The 16,044-nt window shown below is 43.8% G+C and overlaps 2 protein-coding genes across 11 annotated transcripts in view; both read right to left on the reverse strand.

The window, feature by feature from the left end:
• Positions 1-74: 74 nt before the first annotated feature.
• On the reverse strand, positions 75-5,766 carry Ptip (PAX transcription activation domain interacting protein). The gene is made up of 9 exons (XM_018020358.2): positions 5,498-5,766; positions 4,896-5,080; positions 2,306-4,731; positions 1,762-2,206; positions 1,443-1,627; positions 1,092-1,333; positions 734-1,003; positions 354-558; positions 75-272 (listed from the first exon to the last, which is right to left on the reverse strand). The coding sequence occupies exons 1-9, from the start codon at positions 5,591-5,593 to the stop codon at positions 208-210; spliced, it is 4,119 nt and encodes a 1,372-aa protein (XP_017875847.1). The 5' UTR covers positions 5,594-5,766; the 3' UTR covers positions 75-207.
• A 650-nt stretch (positions 5,767-6,416) lies between these two features.
• The window catches only part of LOC108622443 (uncharacterized), a 116,004-nt gene continuing 106,376 nt past the window's right edge, over positions 6,417-16,044 (reverse strand). For 8 of the 10 annotated variants that reach the window (XM_026811497.1, XM_026811496.1, XM_026811498.1 and 5 more), the window contains 4 exons: positions 13,276-13,499; positions 10,110-11,274; positions 9,116-9,589; positions 6,417-8,635 (listed from right to left, as the gene is read on the reverse strand). In XM_026811497.1, coding sequence (XP_026667298.1) covers positions 8,030-8,635; positions 9,116-9,589; positions 10,110-11,274; positions 13,276-13,499 — 2,469 coding nt within the window. In that variant the 3' untranslated portion in view covers positions 6,417-8,029. The remainder of the gene's footprint in view (positions 8,636-9,115; positions 9,590-10,109; positions 11,275-13,275; positions 13,500-16,044) is intronic. The other 2 variants (XR_003388838.1, XM_026811502.1) reach the window with 2 other exon arrangements.

Here is a 16,044-nt window from a genome sequence, read left to right on the forward strand (position 1 = left end):
ACTTCTTTAAAATATGATACACGAACAGGATAGGTTTTTGGAATGTTCTTTTTGTCAGTGAAAATATCTCCTCCTTGTATCATAAAATTATGTTCTTTATTGTCCCATTGAAGAAGGTAAGCAAAAATGTTCGCCTCGAAAATAGCTCGCTAACCGACATAGCAAGCTCGTATCAGGGATCGAAATGCACCATTATCGAGATTGTTTTCAGATTTCCACTTGGAAGTATTGTCGTGCAACTGCCCCTAATACGATTTCTGCACTGAACATACCTACGTTTAAAAAAGAGAAGGTATGAGAAAACAAGCATACGAAATACGTTCGAGTAGGAACGCGCACCGGACTCCACTTACTGATATTTGCTCGTACGACGTCGGAAAGTAGATGAAGATCGTTCTTATGCGTGACAATGATATAAGTTAATTTGTTACTATTCATTTCTTGGATTTGTGCCACAGACCTCCGTGTCTTTTCCATCGTTCCACCTGCGCTGTCGATTATCTCAGCCATCGCTGACGGCGATGGTATAACGCTTGGCGTAACATAAAATATTTTACCCTATTTAGCAAATCAGGTTGTCAAGCGGAGAATAATAATATCGTTATCACTATGTATTTCATATGGCGGTACTTTTATCAACTCAATCGCAATTGATCGATAGTTAATTAATCTTAATATATCAGTGAATTGATAATTAATTTAATTATGCATGTAACCAATGAAAAAAGATCACCTTAAGTACTGTTCCACGGTTAGGGCTCGCCAAAGCCTTTTCAATATTACAATTAAAATTCTTCTCGAAATCCGGGTCACCCAATATGTATCCGCTTTCGTCTAGAAACGTGTTTCTCGCGAAACAATCGAGTAACCATTGTAACGTGACAATATATTTACAACGTGAGAGGCAACACATTAATTTTATAGTCCTTATCGGTGCCGACATCACGAGATGAGTGGCATCTCGCCAACTGGCCGCCAATGCACCACCTAATTCCCGGATTCTCTGTCAAACGAATGATTGTAATTAGTATGATAACTCACGACGATCCATATCGCATAGACCAGCAGTAGACTTCGCGAATATGTGATACCTTTGCATGTTTGCTAGGATTAATACCGGAGAATAATATCCTCGGCTGTTTATCCGGGGACGGAGGATCGGGATTACTAATTACTATCGGCTCGTCCAAGCCCAATAAATGTGGATCTTTATTCAACAACGGCCCGTCTAATCGCGGCTTCTTATACTTTCTTATCGAGTTTGGACCCTGACCAACCTGTTTCACCTTATCGTACGACTCCTGTGTAATATTTATAGGCATTTTCCATGCAGCTGAAAGAAGTCTCATTTTAATACGGACGGAGTGATCGAATCGAAGGAAGGAAAGAGCGGATCGTTTTTCTTCGAGGAAAGGAAAGATAATTGATGAATGTCACGGTACCCATTAAGTGAGGCACTAGCGAGTAGTCCAATCTAAACGGATTGCTCAGACTGTACTGTTGATATTTCGGGTTTTCGATTTGATGAAGAGTGTTCATTTGCCCGCACAACAAGTCCGTCAACCATTGCGCGTTTACCACGGCTGTTTGCCATTCCCGGGCCTTTTTATACTTTTGACCGTCCGGTCTGAAACGTATTCGTTCGTCGAATTACACGGTTTCGATATGATATATCGTTTCATCGCACGATCGTCAAAGGAATAATTCAATTACGAAACGAGTACAGACAAGCGACGGCGTTTAAGTAATTATGGTCTCTACCTTCTGCAAACGAGGAGGGTGTTGTGCCTAGTGAAGTAGCAAGTGACCTTGGCACCCAACGCTTCCAGCATGTACTTCACCTTCGCACGTTCCTCCCCCTCGAATCCAGATAGCGAAACGATTTGTTTCGCGCACGGGACCTCCGTCAGGCTGAACGGCGTCGGGAAGTGCAACGCGTGCGAAGGCGGCAGTACCTGTTGTTTACTGACAACATCCGACAGCCAGTGGGCACTGACGCAACGTTTCCCGTCGCGTAGCGCCTGCACCACCGTCGGATGTTTCTGCGTGATCGCGAGAATGTGCGTGGCACGGGCGCAGTACTGCGGTTCCACCTCGCCCCCGTGTCTCTCGATCACCTGTTTCCACGTGGAAACGTCGTTCGGCCGTTGCGCATCGTATTCAACGATGACAAAGATACAACCCAGTAAAAACAGATCTGGCGGCACTGGAAATACAGACAGCCATGCGTTATTTGTCATAAGAGAAGAGAAAGCGAAGGATCAAGCTTAGAACACTGAGAGAAAAAGAATGTAATGAATCATACGTTTCAGATTGGGATTGTGGCCGTAAAACTGAGCCTTCGCTTGAGGCATCACTGGGGCGTATTGCATTTTTATCGGTGTACCCGGTGGCGCCCCGTTTGTGATGTTCCCGACGGGTCTACGTTGATACGCCGCCAGGAGCTGCGGATCCTGGGAAGGCGGCGGCGGCGGCCTGTGCTGGGCAGTCATTAATCTCAATTGACCGGCCGCGCTGCCCTCGGCCGCACTACCTTGCAATCTGTTCGTTAACATGTTTGCCAAAGCGGTCTTCGTTTTCGCGTTAACGACCAACTGTTGATCCGGTGGTATCTGAGCGTTGTTCGATAGAGACGCCAACGGAGGTTCCTGTTGCGCGCCTTGTGGCTGCTGCTGCTGCTGCTGCTGCTGTTGTTGTTGCTGCTGTTGTTGTTGCTGCTGCTGCTGCTGCTGTTGCAAATGCTGCAGTTGTTGCAACCTGGCCATTTGCTGTTGCTTCTGCATGTGCAGCTGGGCTATGTGCTGAGGAGTCAGAGGTTGACCCTGTTGGAACGCCGGAGCCGGCTGGCCGGCCTGAGGACTTTGCACAGTTTGTCCAGTTTGAACGACGACTGGATTCGAAGAATTGATCGGTGTCAAAGCTGGGGGTTGAACACCAGGATGGACTGGCTTCTGTCCCGGCGTCTGCGTGATTTGAGGGCCTATCATCTGAGGGCGAGGCTGTTGAACCCACTGCATCCCCAATTGGACCGGCTTCCCTGGACTTCTTATAACAGCGATGTGCGCGCCCTGCTGGGCCTGGCGGTTTTGCATTTGCCTCTGCAATCTCTGTTTCTGAATCTTCTGAATGAACTGAGCTCGCTGCTGCGGATCCATCTGTTGCAGCTGTTGATGCGTTTGCGCGTCCAACTGAATTAACTGTCGCGGCGGTTGCGGCGGCTGCTGAGTCCACTGGCCGCTCGGACGTTGAGGTCCGATCTGCTGTTGCTGTTGCCTTTGTAATTGCAAATGGTACTGCTGCTGCTGCCACTGCGGATCCCTTTGTACTATGAAACCTTGCTGATTAGGACCCATCAACGGCTGGTTCTGCGGCTGCTGCTGCAACTGGCCGTCTCTTAGAACGAACTGTTGCGAGCCTTGAGGCGCGGATTGTTGCAGCTGCTGTGATATTTGTTGAATTTTTTGCTGCTGCTGCTGCTGCTGTAACAATATCAGTTGCCTCTGTTCAGACGTTAACTGCTGGGGCGGAGCCTGTTGATTTAACTGATGCTGCGCTCCGATCTGTTGCTGCTGGCCAGGTATCTGCTGCTGCAGAACAATTTGCTGCTGCTGCACCTGTTGCACTAATTGTTGTTGGGTGGTGATCTGCTGCTGCTGCGTCAAATGCTGTTGATTAATCTGCTGCTGGGAAATCATTTGTTGAGTCAACTGTTTTTGCTGCTGGGTCAATAATTGCTGGGGCAACTGCGAATTTAACTGCTGCTGTTGCGATATCATCGGTTGCTGGGGCAATTGTTGTTGCTGCGTTCCTATCAGTTGCTGTTGAGGCGTCAATTGTGGAGATTGCTGTTGGTTCAACAGCTGCTGGCTGTATTGTTGCTGCTGTAATTGTTGGTGCGGAGTCATTTGCTGAGGCAACTGCTGTTGATTTAATTGCTGTTGTTGATTTAATTGCTGCTGCTGCTGGAGTAGCGTGTGTTGTATGTTCATTTGTTGTTGTTGAGGGGATAATTCTGATTGTTGTATCTGCGGCGGCACGGGTTTCATTTGGGTAACATTATTCTGCTGAGAAGCCTGTGGCCAGTTGGTTTGCGTCATGTTTTGATCGGAGACAGAAGACGCGATTGTGGAAGCATTGGATAAACTCGTAGCAGGGATCTGTCGCGGAAGATGCTGCTGCTGCTGCTGCTGTTGTTGAACACCGGCGTTATTCTGGCCGTTCGTCGTATAAGAGATCGTCGATACTGTCGCGTTAGCGGTATTCACGTTGTGCGAGGGATTCGAAGATATCGGTGGACTCGGTTGATTCCATGGCATTCTTTGCTTCAATTGTTCCAGCATAGCTTTGGTCCTGTCCTGTTCCTCTTGCGCGGAATTGTTATCCGTATCCTCGTCCATGAAGCCGGTGATTAACGCCGTAGAACTGTTCGAGTATACTAATAACCTCGGGTGATACTCTACCTCGCTTATAATCGTTCCCTTTTTACAACACTCTGTTACCCAGTCCGGTGTTACGATTTGAATGGGATGTCTCATCGCCGTTTCATATTTCAGTCCAGCAGCTTTCCCGGTGATCAAATGAGTACAATACCGATCTAAACGTAATTGACATTTACCCCCTTGGAGCGTGATCATAGCCCACAGACTTCTGCTGTCCGCCCGGCTTACCTGAGAGACACACGCTCTGACATTTGAAAATAGTTGCGTGTCCTCAGGTGAGAAGTAGTGCGTCCTGTATCGACACTGTTGCTAAGGAAATTATCAGATTCCAATGTGATTTTAATTACGCAGATCGTAGCATCGTTAAGGGGAAGAAACGCATTACAGTTTAAGTTAATCGTAAGAGGCGTTAGTACATTATTTACAGGTAGTTAATAAATTCATTGATTAGGATACGGCAGAAGTTTGTTGCATTTAACTGAATAGAGAATCCAATTTTGTGTAACTGACGGTATCTCATGGATATCCTTCGCGCCTGAGATATCATCTTCCAGTGCGTCATAGCCCGCTATTAAATGCGTAACAAAGTCACTAAAATAGTTTGATCTCTCTGCACCTCCCTCTTGTAACAAATTTAAAATCTGCAAATTGTTAAAGACAATGTTTTCTTGGGTACTTGCATCACGCACTCACATATACACTTAAACATCGTCTCGGCGCCTCTCTCAGGATCAAAACACGTACAGAAACGTAAATAAACAGGCTGACTGTGTTTCATACAACGGTTTGTTGCTGGTTGCAATTTATTTATTACAAGGAGATACCGTACGTCGAAAGTGCGACGCGGAGTGTCAAAAAATCTTTGCATCGCGCCACGGAGCGTTGAAATTGACTCCATATTATAACCTCGTCGCGCAGGAATCGCGAGTAATATCGAAAAACAGCGGGAGGAATCGCGTTTTCCAAGAATTACTATGCGACGGAATCATTACCGCGGAATCGTCGAGTTCGCGTCACGGCCGAGGGGAAAACGCGGGAAACGGTGGAATGACACGTACCTTGGGATCACCTTCGCCGCTGACGTAGTATTTAACGTCGGCGAACAGGGCACCGTCGAGCTTTAATTCCTCGAGCCCGGCCCTAATGTCGCCCATCCTTGAAAAACTCCCAGGTAAATCACGTTTTCCACATCACAACGGGACGAATCTCCAACCGAGTCCGAGCACACGCAATAAGTATTTTGATAACGAGACACAGTCGCGACGCTTTTGTTATTATTATGATCGCATGGTTATGTAGCTACGTATCTCGCTGGCTGTCGAGTCGAGCGATACCGTTCGACATGTATCGACGGCGTAGTCGACCGCGCGCTCGATTCGATTATCAAAGATGGCCGCCGCTCCGCTGAATTCGACGTGCGTGTAAGTAGCTCGTAATATTTTAACAGAAAATTTTTAAATAAACCGAAATAAACGCGATCTTTTATACTTGTACAAATTGTGCATTGGATACGAATTGTATGGACAAGATTTTAGAATCGTTTGCTGTCCTTGCAAGTCACGTATCGTTTTACAATTTGTGCACGGGCATAAGTACGTTTTAAAATATGTTTCGTGAAACGAGTGTGTTGCTCAAGATTATTGCTTGGAATGAAGCAGCTGACAAAAGGTAATATTAAAATAAAGTAAGTATATAAATAACTTTTGCAACAATTAATTTTTCCTACATATAAGTATGACAAGGTTCGCGATTTTTTTTGTACCGTTTCTTTTTACCACGATCTCATAGATCGTGGTTGACTCGCGTTTATAAAGTGTAGAAGTGTACTACATATATTCTATATGGAAAGGAAGTAAGTATTACATAACGTTCTATGCATGCAATATGTATAAGAAAAATAAGTAGTCGACGTCTAAACCCTCGGTGGATATAAATTCGATCGATCGTATCGGGCGATGTAAAAAGGTGATACGACAGTTGAAAACATTTGTTTCTTTATTGTATACTCTTCTCATTCGCGTGTTAGGTACATATCAGCATCTAACGTGCTTTCCACCGTAATAGTACGCGAAATTCTTTCTCCTTCCCTTACGGATTCCTCGTTTTTTCATCTCTCTTTCTCACTCGCTCTCTCTCTCTCTGCTTCCCTTTCACTCACACTCGCTCCCTCTCTTTCTCTCTTCTCCTTCGCCGAACCTCTTTCTCGCGCTCGTTCTCTCTCTATCACGCATACGAAATATAATTTGCATTACCCTCCCCGATTCTCCTCTATATTATTAGACGTACGTTCCATCATCATTCGCCCCCTTTTTTCCCCTCGCATTCATAGATAAATAAATTATAGGCTAGTATGTACAACCTTTCTCGATAGATTTCCTCTCCTTACTTAATTTTAATAGTCACATTTGTCCATTTGTCACCTTAACAGATTTATTCATTTTGTAAAGACTCTAGAAATATTGAGCTTGGTCTGGTCAGTATACGTCGTTATACATATAATTCCCATTAGCTTTTCTCGTTTCCTTTTTCGTTTTTTTTTTCTCTTTTAATTAAATTATATACGTGTCCATGTATGTATGCGCGTATCTTTCCTCGTTTCCTCTTCCTTTTCGCTCGAATCGTTATACTTCCACTGTGTATATATTGTTTTCTTGTTGAATGATTGCATAAATAGAGAGAGGGATTGGGTGGCGGGAAGACGAGAGACGAATTCAATAGTTTTCTTAGGGTAAAGGCGAAACGGGTGAATGAAAAAATTGTGGAAGTCCTCTATGTAAAATATGTAGAATTCTTAATCAAGGTCTCGAATGTAATGGGAACGAAAATCGTTTTCCTCGTACTCGTACATCTGTACATGAATATAATTAATAATATGTATACCTGTGTACGTGTATTTCGTATGCATAAGTAGATATATCTCTTCCGTATAGTAACAGATTTATAGAATCTATCTTACTGTCCGTTATTAACGAGTATCTCGTGAAACGATAGATAGAGGTACATATTGCTTCGTAAAAAAAGAAAACATCCATCGTATTTCATCAGAGAGTAAGTAACAAGTTCTCGGTGTCCGGTCGCTTCGAGATCATCGACAATCTATCAAAAATCGTTAACATCTTTATGTCATATTTCATTTTTATTAACAATATAAATGAACGTGGCGTCGAGTATCTGCAAGATAGAACGATACAAATCACGTGAGAAAATTAAGGCGACTCTTTTCCGTTCGAGCGCAGTGACTTGATTCTGAAATTGAAAAGAATCACATGATTTATTATCATTGTCATTTGTCGGTGAGAATAATAGAAGGAGGACGGTGTTAGAAACTGATCACGCATGACTTACACCGTTTTGCCTTACGATCGTACAGACGATTGTCGGTGATTCGAAGAGAGACCGATATACCGGTAACGGTTCTAGTTTTACATCATGGTCTCCCTGCAACTGGTCATGCTATCGAAGTCTAACTGCAAGTAAGGGCAATCGTTCTCGCAGATGGCCGCGTCGCTGGTTGCCGGCCTGTTGCACCACCCTTCGGGATGGAGGGTGCTGGTCAGGTAACACAGTACATCTAGAATCTCGTTAATGCGCTAGGAACCCGGATTCGCGTTCTCGGTGCTCCTCCGTCTCGCTTCGAGTTCCTGGGCGAGCATCACCACCTCCCAGTTGTTGTGACCCGCCCGGCGAACGTCGTCGCCCTCGTTGTCACCGTCGTTCTCGCTGTCGCTCCTCCGACGTCCGCTCCTCCGTTTCTCTTCGAACTCGTCGTCGGACCTGCTGCTCTCGCTGTTCGACTCCAGATCGATCGCGACGTCGTCCTTCCACAGGCTCTGTGGAACGATCGAGGTCGGTAGCTCTTGCAGTTGCAACGTCTCCTCCTCGGAGTGCTCCTCCCATGACTTTCGATTGTGGGAGCTGGACTCCGTGGACGAGCGTCGGAACTGCGGTCGAGTGGTCAGTACCGTGTCCACCGAGCCGTCCCTCATGAACGGGTGATCCTCCCGGTCGTCGTCCAGGTCCTCCTCGAGGGAGGCGTCGTGCTCCGTGCTGTCTCCCAGCGAATCGTCCGCGTTCCGCGCTTCCCTCTGTTCCAGTTCTAATATCCTCGTCTGCAGTTGAGATATTATCTCGTCCCGTTTGCGAATCTCCAGTTCTAGCGAGGTGAACTGTCGCTCGAACTTCGTCTGGATATCCTCCTGCAATTTCGCACATTAATTCCAACTCGTCGTCGATTCTTTTCCATTACATATGATCGATTTGAAATTCCGTCACGTTCGTTCGATATAAAATTATCATCTCTTGGGAGAAATTAACGGAGCGCAAACAAGTTCGGTCGAACGTAACGAGCAATATATTAGCGATTTGTAAACAGAGAGTAGTATGCAAATGGAATCACGCTATAAAGTAAACTTCCCGGGAAGCTCTGCTCCGAGTACTGAAGCTCGATATCTCATATGGAAATTACACGAAACTGAGGATTCTCTGCGTGTATGAAGTTACATATTAAATAACCGTGAGTCGGTCGTAGACTATAAATTGATTTACTACCCGGAGTAGTCACTATTAGTTGGGAATTGGCAATAACTTTTGTGACGAGACGAGAATTGTTCAGAATTTGCGGTTTTCATTATTATTGCGAAACTTGGGAGTAAAAACTTGTCGGAAGGGAGACTCACCAGACGACCCTTGACGATTTCTCTGATACCAGTGACCAGTTCCCCCAAGTATTCCTCTTCCCGGGGCCGAGACACCACTTGCAGGATACCTCCGCTGCCCAAAGGACGGAAACTGAGTTTATTGGGCGGTGGCAGTGAGGCCTGCTCCTGGGACTCGGCCGACTGAGACCCGAGCGGATAATTCCCCGGGATCTGCTCGGACGGTGGGCTCTGCAACGTGTATTTGTTGAACGTCACGCTCTTCGAGAGTTTCGAGTGACGCGCTGCGTAACCCTCGATCGTCGGTGCCCTCATTAATTTTCTCAACTCGGCCGTGGCCGCCTCGCGATCCGGCGTGCTCGTCGCCGACGTTTCCGAGCTACCGGTTCGGCTTCCGGCTGACAATTTCTTCAAAATGCTCTTCAAATTCCGCCTCTCCAGTGTCTCGTTCTCCGGGGAGAGTTGATCCGTCGGCGAAACCATCGATTGTCGATTCTGCAAGCACGATTTTTCGATAACACCGAATAAATTCGGAGACGTACACGGACAGAAAATATGCATAGAAATATGTCATAGTACAATTCTTCGTTTCGGTCGCGCAGAAACTTGACTTATTATTCAAATCGTATGGTTCTGGTTGAATAGAACGTCGAGGCTGGTTTAATCAAACACGTGCATCATGTAGAAGTTGAAACATAGAAGTTCTACGTACAGAATTGAATACATCAAGAGAGTTTCGGCTGTCTAGCAACTGGTATTAACTATTAATTAGCTATAATGCGCTAGGGTGAAATACAATGCCGCAGAATCTAAATTCATCGCGATTGGATTCATTGCTCAACGTCAATTAACGTTATGTTTCGACGCACGTCCACGCGATATTTTACGATCCTGATATCGATTCGAAACCAGAATCAACAGAGTCGTAACCGTATCTTCTAATTCCTCTTAATTCAGAACGCATTCCATTTTATTTAAAAGTACGTCACGCGATAGAATAAAGTGTTCGACTCACCCGGTTGAATTTCTCTAACTTCCTCGCGTACTCAATGGCGCAGGCCTCCGAGTGGCTCCTCGTCAAGTTCCCATCGAACTCGATCTCAGCGTTGTCCCCGCAGTCCAAACTGGAGCTCCTCACGGCCTTCTCGAGTTCCGCCAACTTCTGCCTCTCGTTGAGTATCTTCAGTTTCTTAACGAACGGTAGTCCGCAGTACTCCGGTGACAGATCGTCGACGGACGCGTACATCTTCGTCTGCTGTCGGATGTGCACCAAACTCTGTTTCAAGTGCAGCCTCCTCTGCGGCGGACTCCTCTGCGGCGAGTTCTCCTTGTTAGTCAACGACGCGTCTTTAAGCATCGCCCAAGGTTTCTTCAAGTTCGAACCGTTCGCGTTTTCCAAACTACCTGACGATCGTCCCGGTTGTTCCCCGCCGGTCGTGCTCTGCACCGACGCCTGCCTCGGCGGCGGCTTCGGCGCCGGCTTCGGCGATTGTTCTCGCGACTCTTCGGGTATAGCGTTTGCAGGCAGCAACGGCTCTTTAATCGGCGCCTCTTTGTCCGCTTCCTTCATCTCCTGCTCGTTCTTCGCTTTTAACAATAATATCCTTTGGAGAAATGGTAAATTCGGGTTCATAGGGTTCTGTGCCTCTGCAGGCGGTTGTTGCTGTTCAGGGGTGTGTACCGGGGTCTCCATCAGAGTTCGTCGTTCTTCGCGTTCCTCTTTCTCCTTTAACAGCCTCAATCTGGCGAGCAAAGGGAGACCAGCACCCAAAGGTGACACGGGTGGCTCCTGCGCCATCGGCGCCGAGGGCTCGTGGCTGTCGTCGACCTTCTGCTGCCTCTTCAACGTAGGCGCTTTCGGTGTCAAAGGTTGCAACTCCAGGCTCTCTTCCGGCCTGGTGTTTCGCCTACTTTTCCTCAACACGTTCTTCAGACCCTTCACGTCGCTCTTAAGCTTGTCGACGATCCTTTTCCCCGTGCTATTGTCCGACGAATCGTGCCCCGGTGACGTTGGCTGCCTGCTAGCTTTGGCTACCTTCTGCGCTTCCATCAATCGTTTCCTACCCAGATTTTGCAGGATTTCCTGCGCTTCTGGGTAGTCCTTCATCGCTGCTAAAACGTCCTCGCGTGATAGGCTGAACAGTTCCGAATAGCCTACCGAGCGAACGTCGGCTGTGCGCCTGCAAGTGCGAATTCACTCAAAGTCTTTTATAATATTAGCTTCAGATTCATTAACACTAGAAAGACTGAAACTTAGTATATACCTATATTGCCCAAAAGCAGTCAAAATGACTGCATTGTGAAAGAATAATGTGTAAAGAGATTTGTCTAAAATTAATTTTTAATATTTTTTATATTATTGACAGTCATGTAACAAGTTATTAGTAAATGTTAACAATAAAATAAAAATTTACTTCACTTGGGAAAAAATAATTTATGCATTATTATTCGTACATTTGCCCAAAAGCAGTCAAAATGACTTCCTTGGGCAATCTAGTGTTAGGCAATTATTTTCCTATCGACTTTCTTTTTTATATTCAAAAGTACTAATTAATGTATTGGTAGGAACAATTGATTGGACGAAAAAAATTGACAACAGGTTGCATTATTAATTCGATTCTCCCTGCAGTTGTGTAGTTACTTTGCCACGGTTTAAATTCGTTAGGTCAATTTTTCTAATCAAGTTAAACTCATCCGACGACTTCGGGGCAAAGTTTTAAAAAAGTTCGTGTCCCAGACGATACCGCAAATGGGATTAGCCGCTGATTGAAATATTCGATGAGCCGTTAATATCCCACTAATACCCTCAAAGCATTTCATGATACAACTAGTAAATCAGGGAATATGTAGAACATCATTCATAGAGATTGAGAAGTAATGAAAAAAATTGTATGTGTGAGCACGGGTGATGCATGAAGCAATGGGATAAGAAAAATAGAACGAGCTGTACGCCTGTCGGAATCATGCAGCGAGGGGGACAAAGTTGAAAGGTGTGCATTATTGATTACAGTTTTTGAACGCTGCCACATTTGCACCGTGGCAGATTATATTTCAACTACACGTTGCCCGTATAAATTTTTCGTCCCGGGTCCATACATCAAACGCAACAAAAAACCGCAGCTTGCACGCGATATATTTACTAAACTCGCAGAGCGATCGTTCACCGGAAGACAGAGTAACAAATCGAAGGAACGAATTCGCGGAAGAGAAATACTTCTCCCATTTGTACCAGCGTACATTATATCTCACTGGCGTTTCAAACCGCGCATCCAATTTCGCGATATCTGATTATCGGAACTAATTAAACCGTCGCGTCGATGACAATTCGGTCTTAACTCGCCGCGGATATTGAAACGTCCAGGCGGGATTATGTTAATTCAACGCGCTCGTTTTCAGTAACATTTGACAGTTAATTGCAGTCTACAATCGGGTGAAATTGACTGCGCCAAGCAGGGAGATTATGCTCATAATTTCGTTGATATTCATTTATGTATATATAAATACGTATCTTAACGAGTCAGAAATTTATGAACGCCAATGGAGGATATATTAGGTCTACCGGAAATCCTGTCCATTTCTTTCACAATAAATTTCAACACGTAAGCACATGTTTATTAAGCGCATGTGTGCCTCTCTATTTTTAACAATTAATCTATACATACTCACGTAGCAAATTAACTAAAACAAAGTTGATTCACGTTAGTCTTATGTGTGAAGCCATAGTGTACCCATGGCTACTGATAAGCTTCATTTACGCCACTGTATTTTATACGAATTTCAACAAGGAACAAATGCTACAGAAACATGTAAAATTTTATTGAAAGTGTTTGGTGAAGGTACAGTTTCTGATAGGACATGCAGAAGATGGTTGAAAAAATTTTTTGAAGGGAAAAAAATTGAAAAATGAAGAAGATATGAAACAAGCACTAGTTGAATTTTTCGCATGAAAAGATAAAACATTTTTGAAAAATGGGATATACAAATTGCCCTCGCGTTGGCAAGAAATCATTAATAATAATGGCAATTATATTATTTAATAAAGTTTATTGATGGTAAGAAAAATTTGTATTTTGGTTTATTCCAAAAATGGACAGAACTTTCCGGTAAACCTAATATTATATGAAATTTGAAGATCATAAGTTATAATAATTGGAAATAGGTTCGTTTCTAAGTGTACTTACTTATTTAAACCGTCTAGATTAAGAATTCCAATTTCGCCAAAGAAGTCGCCGGCCTTCATGGTTGTTAAAACTCTGCCCGTTTCGCTAATAACTTCTAGAATCCCGTCAGCTATTATAAACATCTCTCTGGCCACTTCTCCCTTCCGACATATAGAGTCGCCCGGCGTGAATATGTAAGCCTTCATCTTTAGCACCAGATCGTGTAAGAATTCTGGCTGGCATTCCTATAAAACAAAAAACAAAATCTCCTTAATTTGGAAAAACGTCGTTGCAGTAATACTAAAATACAGTCTGCCATTCGTGCGTCTTAATTATAGTATTATTTTATGCGTCTCAATTATAGTATTATAGTAGTATTTCATTCGTTCATTATAAAATCGGATTAGAACGACTGTCCAGTTTGTTTTTACAAGTCAGACGATGAAGTATCATCGCGCGTATTGGCTGGTCTACGCAAAGTGACTGAAATTAGCAACCCTCTTATTGATTCCTTGAGGGCGGCCTTGCGGTTTCTGTTCTCGCGCAGGATATTGAGAGGAGGGTTCGTCAGTGAATATTAACGGATGCTTGTCGTCGTTACACGTGCACCGAGGAGCATTCGCAAGTTATTAAATACAAATACATGAACGTGTATACATAGTGATCGTTCCTGATGTAAATTCGATTATTACAAGAAAATGTGAAGAACTATGAAGAAAGGATTAAATCTTGATGGCAATTATTTTTTAATAGATTTTAAAAGAAACAACGTAGGTTTAATTTTCAACAAGGAAATGATAGGATAGAACGTTTCTTTTAACGTTAGACTACGATTCGTTGAATTTTCCCGTTCTTTGATATCTCTTTTAACGTCAAAGATTGCCACGGGCGTAAATTACTTTCATCATAATTTTTATCCGCTTCAACGAACCACGTCGAGAGCAAATGTCTCCGGTTCCAAGATCTCGACTCTTTTTTCTATAGATATCATTCTTCCTTAGTTTTTCCTCTTTCCTCGGTGCTGTCCGAGGTGCCGCGAAATTGCCTTCGGATAATGGAAATTCCTCGGATATTTATTTTGACCATTACAGATCTCACGATTCTCATCTTCGTTTCCTCTCTCCGTTTCGCGGTTTTCCAACAGGCGCCGCCGTTTGTCACGAACGTCTTTGCAACGGACGTCCTCGAACATCGGAGGAAATTCGGCCGTAGATGTCTCAGTCTTACAGTGCCAGACGTTTCCCAATGTCATCCGTTCGAATCTAGGACGCTCGTCTCCGCGTCCTGAAGCGTGTCAGGTGTTCCGAACGAACGCGCCTCGAAGAACTGTCGTGGAATTCCAAGCTCGCACAGAATGAATAAAAGAACACGATGTTTCTGCGGCGTTCCGATAATGTGCGAATTATCGGTTCAAAGGATATTCGCGAACACGGGAATGTATTCAGGAGAGGTCGATAACTAACACAAAAGGAAACGCGAATAGCGCGTATCTTTCGGACCAATATGAATTTATTCGTCGTTGAATATTACCGCTAGGCCATTAATTCGTCGAAAATAAATCTCGATGCGCAAAATCTGTGACACCCGGCATCTATATAGACGTATACATATTTTATCTCTTCTGCTCTCATCCAGAAATCGTTCCTCGCAGTCGCATAACTCATTTTTTCGATACTCGTGTAACTCACGTAATTCGTATTCATATAATCCTTTTTTGCAAACAGCATCGCAGTTTTACAAACGTACTCGGAATTTCCATTATTATTTTAGCAATATATCGCTCCTCTCTCTCTCTCTTTTTAAAGACAGTATTTATTTTTTAAAGAGCAACTTTTATAGGAATTGTTTAAAGATAAACGCCGATGGATATTTCAAGTTTTTACCGTAGCCGAGAGAAGTTTATTTCTCGCGAAAGTCCAACTATTTGTTCGACCCGTTTTTGCGTGATGAACACCGAGCCACTTTCTTGAAACACACGACTTCCGTCGTCGGAGACGAAGACGTCATAAATCTCTTCGTGCCTCTTTTTTATTCCGTCTGTATTTCATGCCCGTGAAGAAAATTTCGATCGCATTAAGCAACGTCTCATCGACGTCCAATGGTGTGATTTACTCTCCTCGAAGAGCCTTCAGCCATTCGATAATAACAATAATAATAATAATAATAATGAAAATCGAGGATTTATTATTATTCTATTCGATTAATTTAATTGTAGACATTCTTTTTAGAAATTCGTAAGAGAAAATTTGTTTCCGGTTTACGTCGGGCGAATCGTCGCTGACGACTCGTGGCTGGCAGTCCGACTGATAAACGACTGTTCCAGCGTGACATAAGGTACAATTACGCATTTGCCGCGATAGCGGTACGATCTTGTGTAACTAAAAGCCGGCTGTAATAGCGGGGCTATAAATGTCAAGGTATTATACCAAAGGGAAGTCATAGACAATTCTAATTGCCCTGTAAAATCCGTCGTTGACTCTATTGTTGCGTGGAGATAATAAAGTCGTAAACCTGGTTCATGGCACCGTTTAAGTTTCTACTCATGCTCTGTCTTTATCAACTTAATATCAATAACCAAATTCTCATTCATCCAAGGAATTCATTACAAATTGCAATTAATTGCAAAATTATAAAAATGATTTTCTTCTATAGATTTTTTACCAACTGGAATTAATTGCAAAATTATAAAAATGATTTTCTTCTATAGATTTTTTACCAACTGGAATTAATTGCAAGATTATAAAAATTATTTTCTTCTATAGATTTTTTACCAACTGGAATTAATTGCAA

The sequence above is a fragment of the Ceratina calcarata genome, unplaced genomic scaffold (assembly GCF_001652005.2).
Source record: "Ceratina calcarata isolate Rehan_Ccalc_2016 unplaced genomic scaffold, ASM165200v1 scaffold222.2, whole genome shotgun sequence".
Lineage (NCBI taxonomy): Eukaryota > Metazoa > Arthropoda > Insecta > Hymenoptera > Apidae > Ceratina > Ceratina calcarata.